Raw genomic sequence first — 19,576 nt, 5'->3', positions numbered from 1 at the left:
ATTTGCTATGACTGTATCCAGGATACACAGTCCCCCGTCCTCAGTGTCGAGTTTACTACATTAGTCAGTCACCATGTGTGAGCTTTTTTTAAACCTGGCTCTGGGTGAAGTCCCTTTTACCTACTTCCACCTTCCCCCTGTGTCAAAGGCACCTTGTTGCTCCAGTTCAGCTTACACAAGTGGACACAGGTTGTGTCCTTAAACTGAAAACTGAACAGACAGCCTGTTATTGATCATGACACCACCTCCCCATGTTTAAAATGCATAATGGGAGTACAGAAGATTCCCTAAAGAGAGAATATGACCCCCCCTGATGTGCAGCCCTACTGTCTGCACTGCGGCACTGAAAGCAGATCTCCTCAAATGCAAATCACCTTGATATCGACAGAAGCTGGTGATGATACGCGGCCTAGTTTCGCAGCGCGGTGTTGGCACACGATTTACCAGTCAAACAACACTTCCTGGCAACCTTTGATCGGTGCCTCAGTTGCGTGCAGTTTACAAACCACATGAAGTCAGGTCATACAGATACGGAGGGGATGAGGGTAAATGTGTGTTTCGCTCATGTTCTGATCATATTTTTCGAAAGTCGGTGCATGTGCACTTTTGTTTTAGGAGAAAAAAAGTTTCCAATATGCTGTGAAAGTCATTTATTTGGTCATAATGTGAGGAATGTTGTGATAACTGCTCTTATCTCCTCGAGATGCGCCCTCCTCCACCTGATTGCAGAGTGACTGTGTAGTTTACAGCTGAGAGCAGTGGGAGGGATAAGAGTCCAGTAATGCTTTAGCACAACAACTATTCCACGATGCTTTTTTGTTTTGTTTAAGTGAGTTTTGATGTAACTCAAGGCCACTTTGTTTCATGCAGCTCGAGCATCCTGTAAATCCACAGGTGTTAAAGCGCTCGGTGACCAAACAGGTTTCTCATTTGAGAGGCAAAAAAAAAAACAATTGTCCTTTTTTCCTACCTGCAGACTGTCAGTCCCTTGAAGCACCTCAGGGTGTGTCACCTGCAAAGGTGTGTTTGACGGCCACCACAGTGTTAAGCTGTGTCAACAGTAACGTGGGCCTTGCTGAGGTGTGTCTCGGGACGTTAAAACGTCTGCAGGTAACCTTTAGGCTGCATAGTTTGGTCAAACACTGTGCAACTCCTCTCCTTTGCCTGCGGCGTTGTTGGTAAGTGAGAAAGATATTGTTAACTTAACAATGGCACGAAATGCCAAGACCAAACAGGTTGAACCAGCACGTTAACAATGCAGCAGTCTCCACAACTTAGGTAGCTCTGAAAAGTGGAGAGCTTAAAGTTAAATGGAGTCACCTCGAGGGAGTTACACACATACATCTTTAGCCAAACATGTGCAGAGGCAGAAAAAATCATTGGAAACGATAGAAACATTTTCAAAAGGGGAAAAACTGCAACTTAGGAGCAAAGCTGAAGCTGAGGAGTGCATATCAGAGCTCTGACTCCCTAAGAACACTCCAGACGTCATCACATCCCAACCAGCGTTTACAGGGTTAACTGCAACATCTCCACACCACAGGAAACTGAGATGTGTGAGGGGAAAAAAAAAGAGGGGGGGTTAGTGAGGCAGAGAGAGGAGTGTGTGCTGCAAAAACACACAGGACGGGAGAGAGGACAGAGGAGGACAGCCGGCAGCGAACTGTCTGCAAAGGAAAAGCGTCAGCCTCGAAACGATGAGGTTCTCGAGCTTTTCTTACCTTGCTTCTTGCGTACTCTCCACTGCCAGAAAACGATCAAGGTAACAACGTGACCCACAACCACCAGGGCCGGGAACACATTTCCAGGGGGGCTTGCCGGCATCGGGCCTAGTAGAAAGTGGAGAGTCCCAGGCTCTGAAGACAGGTGGGAGGGTCGGGGAGGGTAGCGAGGAGGGGGGGTTGGACGGTGTAGGGGGAAGAGTGAAGGGGAGGCGCAGGGGAGCGCCTAGGGGTGTGGTGCCATTCCGGACTTTAAAACGAGCTCTGCAGCCAAGTTGTCCACGACTTTTACAAGACAGCAGAACGAAAGCGCACCCCTCCCTCTCCTCTCTGCTCCGTGACTCAGTCCTCCGGCAGAAGTGGCTGATCTCTCTCACTCCCGCACTCTTTCCCTCCCCCTTTTAACTCTCTGCTTTTTCCCCTCGCTTTTTCTTATATATTCACTTTCAAGTCATTTAAAGTTGCATTTCTTTCAAAAGTAGCTGCAGCAGCACGCGCAGCTTATGGAGTTAAAATAAGTTTTGTCTCCCTCCACAGTCCGAGTCCACTGGTTTTCCCCTACAGGATCTGGCTCTCTGCTTTTCTTCCTAGCCGCAGCCTATCTGCAGGAGTTAATAATATATGAGTCTGTTTTGTGTGACTGACAAAAACACACACACACACACACACACACACACACACACACACACACACACACACACACACACACACACACACACACACACACACACACAGAGCGCGCTGACTCAGGTCAGCCTTGATAAGAAGCAAACTAAAAGCCACTGTGAGCCACTGTCAAAGTTTCCAGCTAATTCACTCCATAAGTTTTCTTTTACCCACTGAAGCCCAGTTTCCATCGCGGTTTACGAGTCACAGACCATCCCAGGCCAATCCCCTTCCGCCTTTTCCAAATATTTATACTGAAGCCATGCCTCCCATCTTTATTTTACACATAATAGCCCACTCCCTATCAATTCATTCCCCTTATGCAACTCCACAATTCCCCGTAATTCTAATGGCTTCCTCATGTTTGGACAGCACATCCAGTGTGTATAAGCTTCCCAAAGCCTGATTAAACTGGATCCTATTTTACAACCAACCGTTTCAGCATCTCTGATCTACCAGCTGCATTGTTCGCCTCTAAATCTTCAAGTTCTTTTCATTTTTCGCCATCTAATCCTGGCACCGCTGTTAAAACGCAGAAAAGCCTCGAGGGAAAATGTTTTCTCAAACCGGACTGAGCGCCTTCCGAGGATGCCTCTTTAAGCTCAATCATTTTCAGATCTGTCAGTCAGCTTTATTAAAATGCCGCTCTGTCACAAACGATCACAAGCAAATTCCTCTGTGGGAGCTCCTCCTCACCAGCCTGACTCAAAGCCAAAGGTGTGAGAGACTCACTACACCTGCAGGGATACACGCACATCACCTGTTGCATCACAAATAATAAACCTTGCTGGAGGTAAAACAGCATCGCTGCCAGTGTCTCTGATGTCTGATGAACAATGGAAATGATATTAGGCTGGTGTGCAGACACCCAGACACACAAAGCCAAGATTAGTGTCACCCTCACACATTTACAGCAACATGATGCCGCACACTAACAGTGCACCATAAAAAAGCAAAAATAGACGAGACAACCTCAACCTCATGCTGTCTTTGGCATGAGCACTGTGTCAATCTATATAAAGAAGCATATACAGGAGCATGTGTAGGACTTATACTTAAGAAAAATGTTCAGGCACAGATTGAATGCATTTAAAATTTGCTCCAAAGACCAGTAGCTGATCCAGAAGCAGAAGTGTAGCTGCAACAAAGGAGGAAAAGCTCTGTGTAAGTGGGTGCTGTTGGTCTACAGTGTTGGGAGAGACCTTACATGATCTCTGCTTGAAAATGTCAACCAAATCCCCAAAGCCTCAGAAACTGGCACTGCAATTTGGCAATCAGTTACAGTGAGGATTGAGCAAAGGGAATAAATCCAGGGGAGCAGCAGAGACGTCTGGAATAAATTAATTCTGCCACTCCTTCGTGGGAGGAGCCAGCCCACTCCCCCTCTTCTCACATGGTATGCACTCGCTCAATGATTCCCATATTGTGATGCATATTCTGCATACTCCCACGTAAGCGATACAGCCAAAATCCACAAGGATACACAGTTAATTAAGTAAGAAGTTCTTAAAGTTTCAGTTAAAATGCCTCCGATATTAATGCCGAACATTCACATAACAGCAAAGGTAAGGTCAGGGAAGCAATGTGAGGAATGTCAGAGATTTTTTTAAATCTAAAAAAACTGACACTGGGAGCGGCAGCGTCCTCACATGGCGAGCATAATGAACGAAATTACTCTCAGCATAGTTTACTGTTGATGCAGCATCCTTAAAAATCTCTGAGAAAAGATTCCTGGTAAAAATCAAACCTACCATTTGGGGGTCCTGGGCAGAAGCAACAGCACAAGTCCATCTTCTCTCAGCGTCTTCACAACTTTTAGAGAAAATGCAGAACTGCCAAAGAGTCAAAGCTGACCTCATGACATTATGTTCTGATAAAAACACGGGGGGGGCGTGCAGTAAAGGCAGCAAAAAAAAGGAAAGAGAGGGAGAGAGAGAGAGAAAAGCGGAGGCACGGCTGGGAAGTACGAAACTACTCAGCGCTGCGAGTTTGGTTTAATTTGTGAGGCTTTCCTCAGTGGAAACAGCATCTCATGCGTGGAGGTTTCTGCGAGCGCCGCTGGACGGGCTCCATGTGCAGGGCTTCAGAAAAACTCCCAGGGACACATTCACATTTTCTTACAGGATTTAGACAAAGAGTGGAAAACGTGACTTTTGCCAGCTATAACAAAGGCTGCTCTGTGAAAGCCATAAAAAACTGGCAACAGTGCAGCTGTGCCCCCGTGTCCACAGGATATGCATCAGTCTGTATGACTGCTGCAGCTCGGCTTTGTTTTAAAGAGTCGCAGATGGAACATTTTAATCAGATCAGACACGTATTAGCTCAGTTCTCTGACAATATGTTTGAACTAGACTAGAATAGAATAGAATGCCTTTATTGTCATTATACAGGATGTACAATGAGATTGGAGGAATGTGTGCAGAAGTGTGATCTAAGATGCTGGTCATATGCTATTTAAAGTGCAAAAAAGTCCTGAAAAAGTTCTCTAATAGTCAAAGTGTTGCGATATCGATGGTCTTTCACTAAGAAAACTTTTCAAATGCACATATTTTCTCCCTTTTTTTTTTTGTTCTATATAATTAAAAGTTGGTTCTCTTTATTTTTAGGCTGCTCTTCAAACAATATTTCCACTTTTTCTTTTTTTAAACAGCTGAATAATGTGCCCAAAAACTAATCAACACAGAAAGAAATAGGTTATTGGTTGCAGCCCTGCAGATAAAGGATGCAAAGGGCATCTTAAGATATGTTATCCATGCAGCTGTGCATTACTCCTGAACCCACCCAGGTCTGCTTCTTCTTCACCGTGAAGCATCCAGTCAGAGGCCGTCCTGCTGCCCACACCCCTCCGTATTTTACAGCAGGAAACCTGATCCCGGACACATCCCGGCAGCCTGGGTGGTGTCTGACTCCAGGTCTTCAGTCTCAGAGTTCTGAACTATAATTTGCTTTGCTCTTAATCTCTAAATAAACACACATTACTTCTTCTGGGATCAAAAATAAATCAGACAATAAACATGTAATTGTGTTTTTTTAAAGTCTGTTGATACTTAATCACAGACACAAAGGCCGTTCCTCGGCTGTTATCTGATCTACTGACACACCCATACCTGCTTCACCCTCTCTGGTCCGCCGCAGACCGGCCATAAAGCATTTCTGTGCTGACACCTTTTGGTAAGAAGACAGAACTGTTGCAATAATAAAGACTTCCTACCTTGGCCGTGTTGAATCAAAGCCTCCATAAAGTCTCTAGAAAAATTCATTTCCATCAAAGCCAAAAAAGATGTTTCCTGATGATTTTTCTTTGTTTCTGTAATCACATGAAAAGTGCAGCACATACTAGAGTAGGAGTCAGCAGGTTGCACACTGTGTTCTGCTGTGGCTAATCCACTCGAGTACAGTATGGTCTTTTTTAAATGTTGGAGTTCATGTTCTCTGCTGGCTGGGCTGAGTGAAGGTTAGATGAAAGGTGGCAAATGCCACATATTCTGTTTTGGACTGCTTTGCTGCTTCGCCCTTTTTGTGGACGCACAGGCAGGAAAAGCTGAGTGTGGCTTAATGGCACTCGCATTTTTCCAGGCTCTGCTGAGTCATACATCAGCCCCGACAATGGAAAGTTCTCAGGCAGATGTATATTAAAAAGGTAGAACCAGGGAATTCAATTTGTGGATTATGCAGAAGCATTCATCATGATCAAAATCTTTACAAGTCTTTATGGTCTTTGTAAATAGCAGGTCTGGGAAGTTTTAATGAAAGCCAATATGTTCTGTAAGATGAGGAGACACATCCACACAGAGGAGGTGGAAGTGAAGTGCACGCAGCTGCAGAACAGCAGATGCCCGAATTAACTCAAATCAGTCGCACAGACACACGTTGACGTCTCAGCAGGATTCTGCAAAGGTGTGCGTGGACTTCAAACTGTCTTTAATCAGCCGCAGCTGCCCCAGACTCCAGTGGCCAGAGTTTTACGCTCATACAGCAGTAACTGCATTGCCTTCCAGTTAGATTTATAATTGTTTGAAGCCCCATAGTTAGTAAGCCATGAGCCAGCATGAACAGGCCTCCAGGTATTCCCCCGGGTCTCCATCAATCCAGAGAAGCTTTATCTTTTAGGCTTCAAGGTGTGGTTCAACATGACCGGTGTTTCAAACCGATATTAAAGCATTTGTGTAGTTCCTGCTTTTAAATATTATTTTTACCTGATTTCAGATTGTTTTATTATTTTTAATTTGTTGATTTTTATCAAATTTACTGATTTTAACTTATGATTTTTAACATATTTTCAATGTTAATAATTATCTTTTTAAATATCTATTTCTTCCTGCCTCGTTTGTTTTGAGCAGTTATAAAACCAGGTAATTATTTTACTAATTAATGTTATTTTGCCTCTTTTGGTTCAGTTTTTCATGATCTATATATTGTTGTCCTGCAGTCTCTGTTGTTGTTTATGCAGCACATTATGCTTCTACCTGGAATTAAGCGTGCTGTATAAATATACTTTTGAGGGATAACAGAAGGAATAAGATGTTCATTAAATATTAAATGAATTACTGGTTTGTTAATGGGGAACAGGACACACTGTTTTTAGTTCTGACTGCAGGAAAACCTGCCTGACAGCTTGAACATGCAGTAATTTCAGATGTAATCTATGCATGTGTGTCCAGTTCTTAACAGTTCTACAGAGTTAGTTTTAGTCACAGTGAGTCCAGTAAGCAGATGTTACACATATGTAAATGAAATAAGAGCTTATGCATTCAAAAATATAACTGTCATAAATGTCTCCTCACTAACACGCAGTATGCAAACATGTGCATGTCTCAGATTTAGTCATAAGCCACCGGTTGGCAGTTTGTTGTTATTTAGTTACATGAAAAATGACAGGACCATTACACGTATCTGAGAGATACAAAATTAAATTATCCCTCCATCATCCACATAAACAGAGGCAGTGCCCATAGCAACATCAAGATAGCCTCTACTGCAAAGGAAAGAGGAAGAAACAGAGGAGGAGGAGGAGGGGGAGGTGGTAGAGGAAGCTCAAACCTTCAGTGAAGTCAGGCTTGGTCTTCTGAACATCTTGACCTTTTTCAGGTTCTTCTGTGGCAGAGGTACAATCTGCCTGAAGCAGAAGGACCTTCAGAGCAGAGAATGGACACTCTGGTGGGACTACAGGGACGGGACAGTCTGCTTTAGTGGCCGCAGTGGACGAGGTTTCAGAAGCAGCACGAGACTTCAAGATGACTTCTGCAGAAACTACCGTCTCCTTGACTTTCTTGTTCTCGGTATCAGTAACGTCAGAATCCGTTGCTGTTTGCAGTGGTTTGTTTGAGTCGTGTTCAGATTCACACTCAGATGTTTCACTTTTATCCACAGGGCTGAAAACCTCAGTCAGATGCTTTTTCTCCTCAACATCACATGGAAACTTCTTGTGGGGTTCTCTTGTCACTACATCAGAGATGATCACTTCCTCGAGAACATCGTCATCCTTCTCTTCATTATCAATAAGCTCTTCTATCAGAGGGTTTGTTTGGGGGTCCGCTACTATGTGTATGCCACATTCACCCTCAGCTAGCACTTCTTCGAGCGCCCCCAAGGACAGATATTTGGTTTCTCTTCTAATCGCATCTGGGATCGGTTCTTTTTCAGGTTCCTCAGTTGTAGCCTTCTCCATAGATACACTTACAGACTCATAAGCTGCTTGTGGTTCAGCAGCTGCGTTCTTCACTAATTCCTGCAGGACTTCTGTTACTGGGACACTGGTAGTCATCTGAACGGTCTGGATCTTTCTGGGAAACTTTGGCACAACTGAAGAAGAATTGAGACCTTGAGGAGGTGGTTCCTTGGCCTCCTCGACTGAGTGATGACCTCTGGTGGCTTCGTCCTCATGGTGGAGAAGAGAAGCTTTGAAAACTTTACGGTGGCCTTCCTCTTCTTTGCGGAAGTCTTTGTCTACCTTGAATAAGGGAGCGTTTTGAACTCTAGGCTGACCAACTGATAACTGGTAGGAGCCTCTGAAGGTTTTGGGAAGCCTGTCAGGTTGTTTCTTGTGGCGGTAAATGTCCCTGTCCATCAAATCCTGTTTTATTCCTCTGGCCTTCAGTTCTGACATGGAAGATGTTTGGCCTTTCACTCTCTGGACTCGAGCAGAAGATGGAGGGCAACAAATGCGGTGAAGAGTTGTAGGCATGATTTCTGGAGGCAGGTGCAGGTAATCTCGCAGGTACAGGATTCCTTCATTGGTCAGATAATAATAACCATGTTTCCAGACAAAGGTCTCCCTGACATAGCCTTTAGATTTGAGAGAGGCCATTGTGCGGATCACCTTTAGGTTGGTCACCCCTTTGAGATCAGGGTGCATGGACTGTGGCCGCCTGTCCTTCTTAACCACAATGACGCCATCTCTGAAGAGAAGCTCGTAGATTGCTTTCAGGTTGGCTAACGGCATTACCATTCCAGCCACCATTATGTCTTCCTTCAATATTTTTTGAGATCCTCAAGGAATTCCTTCTACAAATACTTCAATCTACAGTATTTACATGCAGAAACAAATCTCAAAGTAGACCTGTGAAAAAGAGGTCATTCTACATCATCCCTGGATTCACTTTGATGAAGGATTTATCTACCCAGTTATCATCATGAGTCAGCATGGAGAAACAGCGATGCTCAGAACCCCTCCTACCTCCTCAGTCCCCAGTCGAAAGAGAAAGTGTGGATGAGAGGCGAGAGGGAAGAGAGGAGGAGAATCCAAAGGGGTGTGTGCACACAGGATGCAAACAGAAACAAAAAAGGATCCAAACGGAGCCGAGTAAAGGAGGTTTGCAGCCTGTGTGGGTAATGGGCAGCGCTGCTGCTACCAAACCTTCTGCCACCTCAGCCAGCTCATAAACAGGATGTGCAAAAATCTGTGTTTGCATCCACAGCTTCAGTTGTCTAAATCTAAAAGTGTTGTTGTTTTCTTGAATCTATCATTGGTAAGAATTACTGAGTCAATCAGTTATTTCCTTGCTTAATTTTCCTCAATATTTATGCAGTTTATTTATACACAAATCTGACAATAAAAGGCAAAAATCTAATTAGTAATAGCTGACATTATATAACCATAAAACAGACCTACAACATGCAAGCTATTATCCATATCTAGATACTTAATGTGAGCCCATTTCAATGCTGTTGCTTCACTGCGGGTGCCAAACAGGAAACAACAGAGCCGATGATCTAAAAAAACTGCATCACACACAGAATCACCATCACTGGGTGCTCATCTTCATCCTTCCTCACCAGTCTGAGGTGAGGAAGACAAGAGCAAAGTTTACCAACAGCACTGGAGACATAAACAACAAAAATAATAGGAGCTTCTTGAAGTTTTTGTAAATATATTTATATCTATTTACAAAATTAATTAAAGAATTACCATAGAGAATGTAGAAATAATCAGATTGACACATTTTCAATAAAACAATGTTGATTTAAAAATGTGCAGCACTCTAATGTATGACTGTAGCCAGCATCAGATGCAGAGATATGATAAGTAATAGACCTATAACATCTATAATGTGAGTTTCACTCTGATCCCTCCTGACTGGGATGTTATCAGTAGCATGCAGTGATCCAGTCATCTGGAAATCAAACATACTGCAGAATATCACATATTCTGTGTAACAATACTTTAACATTCAAATAAACTGGGGGAAAAAATCACCTCTCCGACAGATTTGTGGATTCGTAAGAACAGGAGGAAACAAGCTGACAGATAAACGTCTGATACAGGGATGATACAACCATAGGCCTGAGGTGATAACCACCATGCACACAAACAGCACATAATAGGGCCAGCTGTGGCAATGTTCAGCTTTGTGAAGGCAAGAGGTTTTGAAAATGTCACTTTGACAAAACACACGAGTACAGAATGAAAAGCTGTCTTTGTATGTTTAACTACTGAATCTGCCCAATATAATACACAGTCACAGTCACTAATTCTTTCCAAAGGTTCTTCTAAGCTATTCAGAGACTGAACCTAAAGGTCAAAGACTCAGCACAAACAGTGTATAATCTTTGGTCTCCCTGCTTTCCTTTCAACACTCTCAGCCCACATCCCCAGCCAGCCAACTCCACAAACCTAAATGGAAAAGCCATCAACTCGTGGATTTCCCCATAAGAGAAGACAATTGCGCCTGTGTTTAGGTCCGTGTTACTCAACCTTCTCCGAGACCCAACGACACCAAACAGCAGTATGGGGTCCAGGGTAATGACAGCTGCCAGTAGCTAAAAATACGAACAGGAGGTTTGGAAAATGTCTGCAGGAGATGGTGATTTTTCCTAATTTTCCCTAATTTTCCTTCTCCTCTCTGGCAGCTGCAACATTTAACAGTCATTCAGTCATTAATACGATCACAATCACTTTTAGAGAGAAGCAATGAAATGACTAAGTTTTCTAATTATTCTTCCAAGCACTCATATTTTAATCTCCTTCATGAAAATCAACTTTTGCCTGTTTATATGTCAACCCCCATTTGTCAAGAAACTTGATGGCAAACAGATTCCTGCTCCACTGGGAGCAACGTTTCATAAGAGATTACTCGGAATAACAGCGTGCGGGAGAGGCAAACCTTGCCACAGATGCATCAGGATACATCGGAAAGTCTTTTTTCACCACTGAATTTTGCAGATTGAAATAACACCACCCTTATGGGGCAACGTTAAAACAATCAGTGCAAATTATTTCTCGTGCCAGACGAGGCTCCGCTGTGGATCATACCAGGCAAACGATGTGCTGCCAGTTCCATCCTATTTTGATGGGCTGTCATAGTTCTAGAAATGATATACTGAAGCGTTAAGTGAAGATGTCTGGAAGAATGAATCACAAATCATAAATAAGGCTGAACTGCTGCCTTTTTCACTAGCAGGGATAAATTCTTGCTGCATGGCAGATAAAAACTCTTCTGGTAAGAGAAAACAGACCTCTCACAACACAAGAATTTAGTGGTACTGGGAGAGATCGAAAACCTTGAGGTCTGTGTTGAGTTGGTTCATTGGATGCGGAGGCTTTATCGCCATGTGCTCCCCATTACCTGTTCTGTGGCTCTATTTCAAACAAAACAGCAGCAACAACGGTGTTTTTGTTTGGTTTTCCACCACAGAATCCCAGATGGAGAGAAGTGAAGCTCTCAGTACCTGACTCATATAATGTAGTTAGTTTATTGAAGCCCACTTTAAGTCACAATGAGAACTCATTGCCATGGTGGCAACGGCCAAGGTCGAGGGAATGAAGACAACTCAAAGTGACAATGGCTGCTTTAAAATAAACCCATTCAACTCCACTGGCAGATAAATGCTCTCTGCATTCCAGTGCGTACTTTATAGCAAGTCATTTAAGTTGTACAGTCGTCTTCCAGGTCGTTAAATTCAAGTCTGCATTTTGACATTTGGAAATGGAGCAGTGGGAAAATGCCGGGACCACTGTTGCTTAAACAGTTCACACACATGTGGTGATAAATTCTGCAACTATTGCACTTAAAACATGCTTCCAGCATGCTGCTCTGTTAAGTCCTGAAGCCTTTCTGCTTACTGAACTGCCTGGATGGATGGATGGATGGATGGATGGATGGATGGATGGATGGATGGATGGATGGATGGATGGATGGATGGATGTGTGGGTGGGTGGGTGGGTGGAAGGATGGATGAATGAATGTGTGGGTGGGTGGAAGGATGGATGGATAGATGCATGGATGGATGGATGGATGGATGTGTGGGTGGATGGATGGATGTGTGGGTGGGTGGACGGATGGATGGATGGATGGGTGGATGGATGTGCGGGTGGGTGGATGGATGGGTGGATGGATGTGTGGGTGGGTGGGTGGACGGATGGATGGATAGATGCATGGATGGATGGATGGATGGATGGGTGGATGGATAGATGCATGGATGGATGGATGGATGGATGGATGGATGGGTGGGTGGGTGGGTGGATGGATGGATGGATGGATGGGTGGGTGGATAGATAAACTTGTCAGCCATGTCTGACACTGATTTTAATGTTAAAATCTCTTAAGTAACAAAATCTACAATCCATAGAAAGCATTAAGCTTTTTTATCAGTGGTTAAGAAGAAGTAACTAATTTAACCTGCAGCTGCGTCTCTGCTCGCAGTAACAAGTCTCTGTTAATAATAAACACTGTGTCGCTGTCCCAGATGAAAAATGACCGATGTGAAAGAAGTGCCGTTATAAACGGAGCTCCAAAACATCGCCCCTGCATCACGCTGACAGAGGTTCAAAGCTGCCCAGAGTCAAGGTCCTCCAACAAAAATACATAAATAAATAAATAAAATGTTTGGCGTTCCAACAAAGAAGAGAATCTACTTGATTTGGCAGCAGAAGCGTGTTTGTATGAAGCATCTTTATGCTGTTATCACAACAGCACCAAGGAGGATGTAGCACGACAACAAACAGAAGAGGAAACGCAGCTGTGTGTCACAGCCTCTGACTCAGTGAGTGTGATCATTACAGTCTAAATATATCAAACAGGACACATGTTTATTAGATATATGTATCAGATACAAGATGCAAAGTGTGGGTTTGAAATGATCTGGGTGTTACTCATTCTTCACTCTCACAGCTTGTAGACACCTTTAGCTGCACACAATGATCACTTGATTTAAGACCACCTGGGACCGACACTAGTCATCCATGTGTGTAAATGAATGAACAGGCAGCCCATGAGGCCATTCAAGCTTTCCTGACTTCACATCAGCAGAATGCTGCAGCGTCTTGTTCTGATGCAGCAGCGGTGATAAACAGGAAGCAGATCACAAACACTCAAACAAGCGTCATGAGTGGTATCAGGACCGGACGGGCATTTCAAGCTGTTTGATGTTCAGTGGATAATGACTGTGCATAAATGGCAGACTCGTTAGCTTTCCTTGGCTGGGCCTCATTTGCATATTATTCTTCCTGAGCTCCGGCACTTTCTGATGGCTGCAGCCTTTTTCAGCTTTGTGCTGTACGTTCCTCCTGTTTGTTCAGTAGCAGCTAATCTCTAATCTAATCTCTAATCTACTGCAGTCTGGCAGTAGTATCCTCCTGTTGTTGGGAAACAACTTCTGAATGTAAGACTGCATTTTTCTGTGAGATCAGCATCCTTCATCCTTCATGCACAGGTAAACTGTGGGAAAATACGTATTTTAAGACAGGAAATGGTTGCATCACATTCTTCTTCTTCTTCTTTTTTAAGGTAACCCACTTCTAACTTGTTCCACACCAATCAGCTATTTTGAATTTAGCTACAAGGATCACAGAGTCAAAGCAAACCTATTTGGACTGCAAGTCTTTTCTGATTTTGCACAAACCCCCATAAATAACGTCCTCAGCATAAAAGCTTTGGATCTCAAGTCGTCTACAGAGACCTGAGCTAAAATGGCGGACGCTCTGAGAAGCTAATGGATCCTTGAGCCTGTCTGAGGAAATTCTGAGATCGTAAAGCAATTAAAGTGGAAACGCAGCTCAGTGCAAAGGTGGTTTAAAAAATCCTCCACCTAAAATGCTCAACTCAGAAAGCAGCAAATGGATGAATGCCAGACTTGGCCAAATCAGATAGGAGCATCATATGATTAAGAGGAACCACAATGTAGCAACGGAAATGTAAGTGTGTGTGTGTGTGTGTGTGTGTGTCTGACCACTGCAATGAGTCATCAAAACCCATGGCAGGGTGTGGCAGGCCAGGAATGCCTGCAGCCACAATAACATGACGCACCAAAGAAATATGAGCACGTCCAGAGCCAGAACGGTGGTCAGAGGCAACAGCATCGCTACTGACAACACTAAAAACAGACACACTCGTCCAGATGTGAGAGCTGCTCACCGCTCATCAGCACACATCCCTGACCGGAGCATCCAAGAGTGTCAGATGATAAAAACATCAAACGGCCCTCTGCTTTTGACATTATTTTGGAGTTGCTCGGTTACACACATCAACAAAAGAAACTCAAGGATTTCAAAGGAATATTCCCCTAAAAATACAACCTGCTGCTGAGCTGCACGCTCACCACATCCCCACACACTCAGTCTGCCTCCAACAAAGATCACCAGACCTCCCCATAAACTCTGGATCACCACTGAAGATCATTTTAATTGATTTACTGTCAAGGAAGGAACTGCCGAACATACCGAACATACTGATCGAGATGCCTCTGTAATAGCTGTGTGAGAACTTTAATACTCTGGTATTCTTTTTTTTTTTGTTGCCTCGATACTGGCTCACCACTGGAATCCACTTCAACTGCTGAGAATACAAGTGGATTACACACAGGTCAGCCACAGCAGTCTCAGGAGACGGACGTAAACACTGCTCACTAGTTATGATTAGGGCCACTGTAGATACCCAACACTTAAATCTCAAATGGTGAATTATTATTAAAGTGACGTCTTAATTATATTTCAGTTTTATCTTTGTTGAGCGTGTTTTGCTGTATATCTGTGCACTTTCACCTTTCACATTTATTTGACCTGCCTCAGGACTGCAGATGTAAATTAGCAGCTCTGCTAAAATGTGGTGTGCTTACATTTTATAATTTTGTATTAAAGACCATAAACACGCATTGTCCTTGTTATATAAACAAGAAGTTATACTGATAAAAATCAACCTAGATTATTTTAATCCTCAAGTTACTCAGAATTCCATAAAAAAAGGAATTCAGGGACTAAAGTCGGAGGACGTCAGACATGTGAGTGACAGGAATGCTCATTACCATGTAAAGACACCGGACACGATGATAAAGGAGACGACACCTGGAGACGCAGCCTGAGCTAATCAAGTCGAGGGGCGGAAACACTAAAATTCCTTAAACTGCGCCCACGTAACCGGATGTGGAAAACCTTTTCCTCAAGTCACTGCACCACAAATCAAAATCAGTGTTGGACTCTGAGATTTCTGCAGCCACACTTGTAAGTGCTGCTGCCGCCTCTGGTTTCTGGAGGGAGGGTAGAGAGTAACACTGAGACGTCTGGTGCTGGTGAAAGGATGATAGTGTGTGTGAAACGTTTGTCAAAGCTGTTTTTAAGTGCAGCAAATTAAAGGTTGAGTTGTTTAAATCCATTTTCATCTGATAAAGAAAGATTTTGATGATTTTCTTTTATGCATTGAGATCAAATAAATAAAACTGAAGAATTTCACCAAAACCTTTTTTCAGTGTGCATATCATCACTGAAGAACCCCATCAGACCATGTCTCATATAAACCCAGGTGACAGCCTCCATGTTGACACCTGCACACGGTCACACTTAACTGACTTTCTCTCCACGGAGGCCGCGGAGCTTCAATCCGGCTGCTCCAGCGTTTCTTTTTGTTAGGAATTCAGTCACGGCTTATTAAAACTCCCTCATTCTCAGACTTTAAACAGACCCAACTACCAGCTGAAGAAGTTTAAAAATGTAGCCACTGTGGGGATGTTCCTCGCCGAGGTGATTTAAAGTAATGGTGATAGCTCCACCGTGGTGCCACGATGCTGTTTCTGGCTGCCAAATGAACAAGAACTAAACTTAAAGGCACTTTGACCCTGTTTGCTCCACAAAAGCCCCTGAAGCCACTTTGTCAGCATGATATGTGCTCAGTGCCATTAGAGGAGTCCTATAAATCAGCTTGCCCTCCTCTTACACCCAGTCCTCAGGGTGACGGGGCCTCCACCTCCACATTCCCCTCTCATCAGCCCCTTTGCAGTTCACCCCCAGCCTGTCACTCCAAAGACAAAAAAAAAAAAAAGCCTGATAGTAACTGCAAACCTGCATCACAGAGAGCAGCAATGAAGGGGTCTCATGAGAAGAGAGCAGGGCCTTTCATGCAGCAGGGCGCCTCGCTGGCTGTTTTGCCTGCGGTGAGGGTTGGCGGACAAACAGCTTCAGCAGCTTTTATAACTTCATCTCATGCCAGGCAACTTCTGGAAATGGCACCAAGCTCGAGGGCTTTAAAACTTACAATTACTGACAAACTGAAATGTCAGTGGGAGGGATGTGATCCTGATGCAAAATATGGTGCATGTGTATATAATAATATACATATATACATGTATATAAAGAAAGACACCTAAGCAATAGTAATTTATGTTACTGTAAATTGAATATATTTAGATTTTGGAATGGCTTGTTGACCAAAACCAACAAAATAAACCAAAAAAAAGTTAAAACAATAACAACAAAAATATCTGAGCCCTAATCTAACTCACAAAGTGGACTCACAGATTGCAGGAACAAACTGTGAAGCACATTCAGCTCCTTACTCTCATCAAGATTTCCCCGGAGGTATAAAAGTAGAAAAAGAAAGAGAGACATGGCCTCGAGCTGCAGATCCAGTTTACTCACTTGGCTTTGCATCAGAAGAACGAGTACACCAGACATGATGGCAGACACCCTGCAGCTCTTCATGCCACAGAGAACAACAGCACTGTTGTACCAGCGACTATTATATCAAATAAAAAGCTGCATTCACTGGAAGACCGTAACACACAGAGGAATACAGAATGAACAGTGACACACTGTCATCAGATACAAAACTCCCTTGTCTGATCGTGCCACTACATTAACAGAAACAAGAAGACACTTCAGATTGAAAAACCAGGAAAAGAAACATCACGTGTCAGTTTGAGCTGCTGTGCAAGCAGGAGGAGCTCACCCTTTCCCCGACACCTGACGGCCTCCCACTGACACCTGAGAGTGTCCTACTGTCACCTGACGGCCTCCTACTGTCACCTGGGAGTCAAACCCTCAAAGTTTTAAAGGCAGGAGCAGCAACTTACCTAGAAAGAGAAAAACAAGAGGGGCAAACACAGTTAGCAATCATCAACTTTCCTCCAAAGCAAAAACATGCTCACTAACATTTAAATCATAGTAAAAAAAAAAAAAAATAGAGTCTACAAACAAGTGTTATTGCAGTAGTTTGTGGATTAATGCTGCTGGAGCTCCAGGAGAACATGGTTCTAGAGACCTGATTAACCTGGCAGAATTAAAGAGAAATAAAACTCAATCTCATAGCAATAACTATATTTACAACAGCTGCCTTAATAACACTTAATTCTCTAAATGCAGTCTCATTAAGGCTGCCATCAGTCTGCAGCGACTGCACTAACAGTGCCACCTCCTGGCCACTTCAGGGAAAGAAACTTTGCAGCGTAAGCTGTGGCGTCAGAGTCACCTCGTTTGATTCCCTGACAACACAAAGTATAAAGAATGTAATTACGCCCCATGGAGAGCGCGATCAGAGGACGGATCCGATGATTAGACAGGATGTGTCAAATTATGGAGGCAGTTACTCCTCTGAATTACAGGAAACCCGAGGTTAATGAGATTAAGTAATCACATCATCGGGGGGGCACTCATTGGGACTGTTTCCACAGTTATCAACCAGCATGAATGACACACTCACTGACAGCTCCAACACTACACTACACTGGACTCCATCAGGAGGCTGCACTGACTTTGTTTGGTTGTACGAAAGAGAGTCGACAGTGTTTTCTGACTTAATGAAGAGCTGAAATCACTTCATTATTTATAAAAGCTGAACAACCGTGAGATCCGTGTTTGTGCTGTGATCAACAACTTTGATCAGAAGCTTTGAAGATGGCGTGCTGGCTGATGTGTTGATTTTTTGGACCGTGCACAGACTGTTGGACTGCAGGCAGTAAAAGCTCACTCAGAAGTGATTGATCAGCATGACTCATACTACAAACAGACTGCTAAAAGAAACCAACAAACCTTAGGTGATCACTCATGTATTTATTCGATCTCAGAGACAGTGCACAGTCAGGCAATTTGATAGTTTAGAGGTAAACACGTTGTGCAACAGGCCTTAGTTATAGTTATCCACTAATTCCTGCAGCTCACATAACAGCTGAAGCATCTGAGAGCCACTGAAAATAAGAATATGACATATGAGGATGTGTGTATAAATGCAGCTACTTCCACATCACAATCACAGCTGTACAGAAATCAGGATATAAACATTTAGATTCCATGCACTTAATATTTTTATGAGTATCTAATATTATAAAAAGCGTTCCTTCCCGATGATGCCAGCCCCTCATTTATACCCCACACTGTCTTCACAGAAAGTGCAGCAGGAAGGGGAACGCTGTGCTGCACTCAGCTCAGCTCATATCTGCAGATACACGTGAACAGGAAATTGTAGGAAAATGAGTAAGTAAATCAAAGAGGGATACTTATCGATCCCTGAATGACAGATTCATATCAAATCCATATGGCTCTTCAGTAACAACACTGTCATGATGTTTAGTTATCCAGATGGACGTGGTCATAAATAGTGTCTTACTGAATTTACAGTCAGTCACAACAATATCACCATATGATATTGACAAGCACCTCGTGTGTGTGTCTCTGTTCTTGTTGGACACACAGGTCTGCACTCGGGGCTTTAATGATGACAAAGGCAGCTGATGGGAGCAGTCACTGGTCTAACTGGCAAACAGGCTTTCAGCTGCTGCTCTTTCAGGGCTTTGTACATAAAGCAGATAACTCAAAAACAATGGCTGACCCTGAGCACCAGCTCCTGTTATTGTAAAAAGAGAAAAAGGGGCTTTAACTAAAAGAATCCAGCAGAGCTGCACATCACGTGACCACCGGTGCCAATGTGATGCAACGATCAGTCAGTGGCACGATTTCTAAATTATTTTCTGACTGAGATGCTGAATTCAGTATTTTCTTACATTCCTGAACAGGAAAATTCATTTTATTGGTCAAAATTTGGGTATAAGAAAATCATGAATTCAGTAAGTTTTAGTTTTAAAAAAGGTTTTTTGATTTCTAATAAATGTTTTGAGTTCATTTACGTACTGGACAATTATTCTAACACAGAAAGCTCTCTGAAGATATCATCGTGACTTCTGGGAAATTGCTAATTAATTATTAATGATTACTTTTGTGTTAAAAAAAACCACACAAATAATCAATAAACTAGGCAGCAGATTAATCATAAATACTGCAGCTATGCATGAAATGCACATGCACTTGAACCGCATCACATTTTAGGAACATTTCTGCCATAATCAGGTATTAAGGCTTCATAATATTTAGATATTAGCTGGATTAGGATTTTATTGAAAGCAAATGAAAGCCTGCCATCATTAATTGGCTTCCTCAGAAATAGATCAGTAGTTGATATTATAGCAGATAGGTGCAGCTAAATGATTTACGT

At 43.1% G+C, this 19,576-nt stretch overlaps 1 protein-coding gene across 6 annotated transcripts in view; it reads right to left on the bottom strand.

The window, feature by feature from the left end:
* Positions 1-19,576, bottom strand: part of pleca (plectin a) — an 86,868-nt gene that overhangs the window by 46,646 nt on the left and 20,646 nt on the right. Inside the window, exon 1 of one of the 6 annotated variants that reach the window (XM_030741676.1) lies at positions 4,139-4,244. The exons of 3 other annotated variants lie outside the window; for them this stretch is intronic. In XM_030741676.1, coding sequence (XP_030597536.1) covers positions 4,139-4,178 — 40 coding nt within the window. In that variant the 5' untranslated portion in view covers positions 4,179-4,244. Of the gene's footprint in view, positions 1-1,721; positions 1,868-4,138; positions 4,245-19,576 lie in introns of those variants that run through there. 2 more of the 6 variants (XM_030741677.1, XM_030741669.1) reach the window with 2 other exon arrangements.

This window comes from Archocentrus centrarchus, chromosome 11 (assembly GCF_007364275.1).
Source record: "Archocentrus centrarchus isolate MPI-CPG fArcCen1 chromosome 11, fArcCen1, whole genome shotgun sequence".
Classification (NCBI taxonomy): domain Eukaryota; kingdom Metazoa; phylum Chordata; class Actinopteri; order Cichliformes; family Cichlidae; genus Archocentrus; species Archocentrus centrarchus.
Note: the sequence above shows the minus strand (reverse complement) of the source record. Positions and strands in the feature narration are given on the sequence as shown.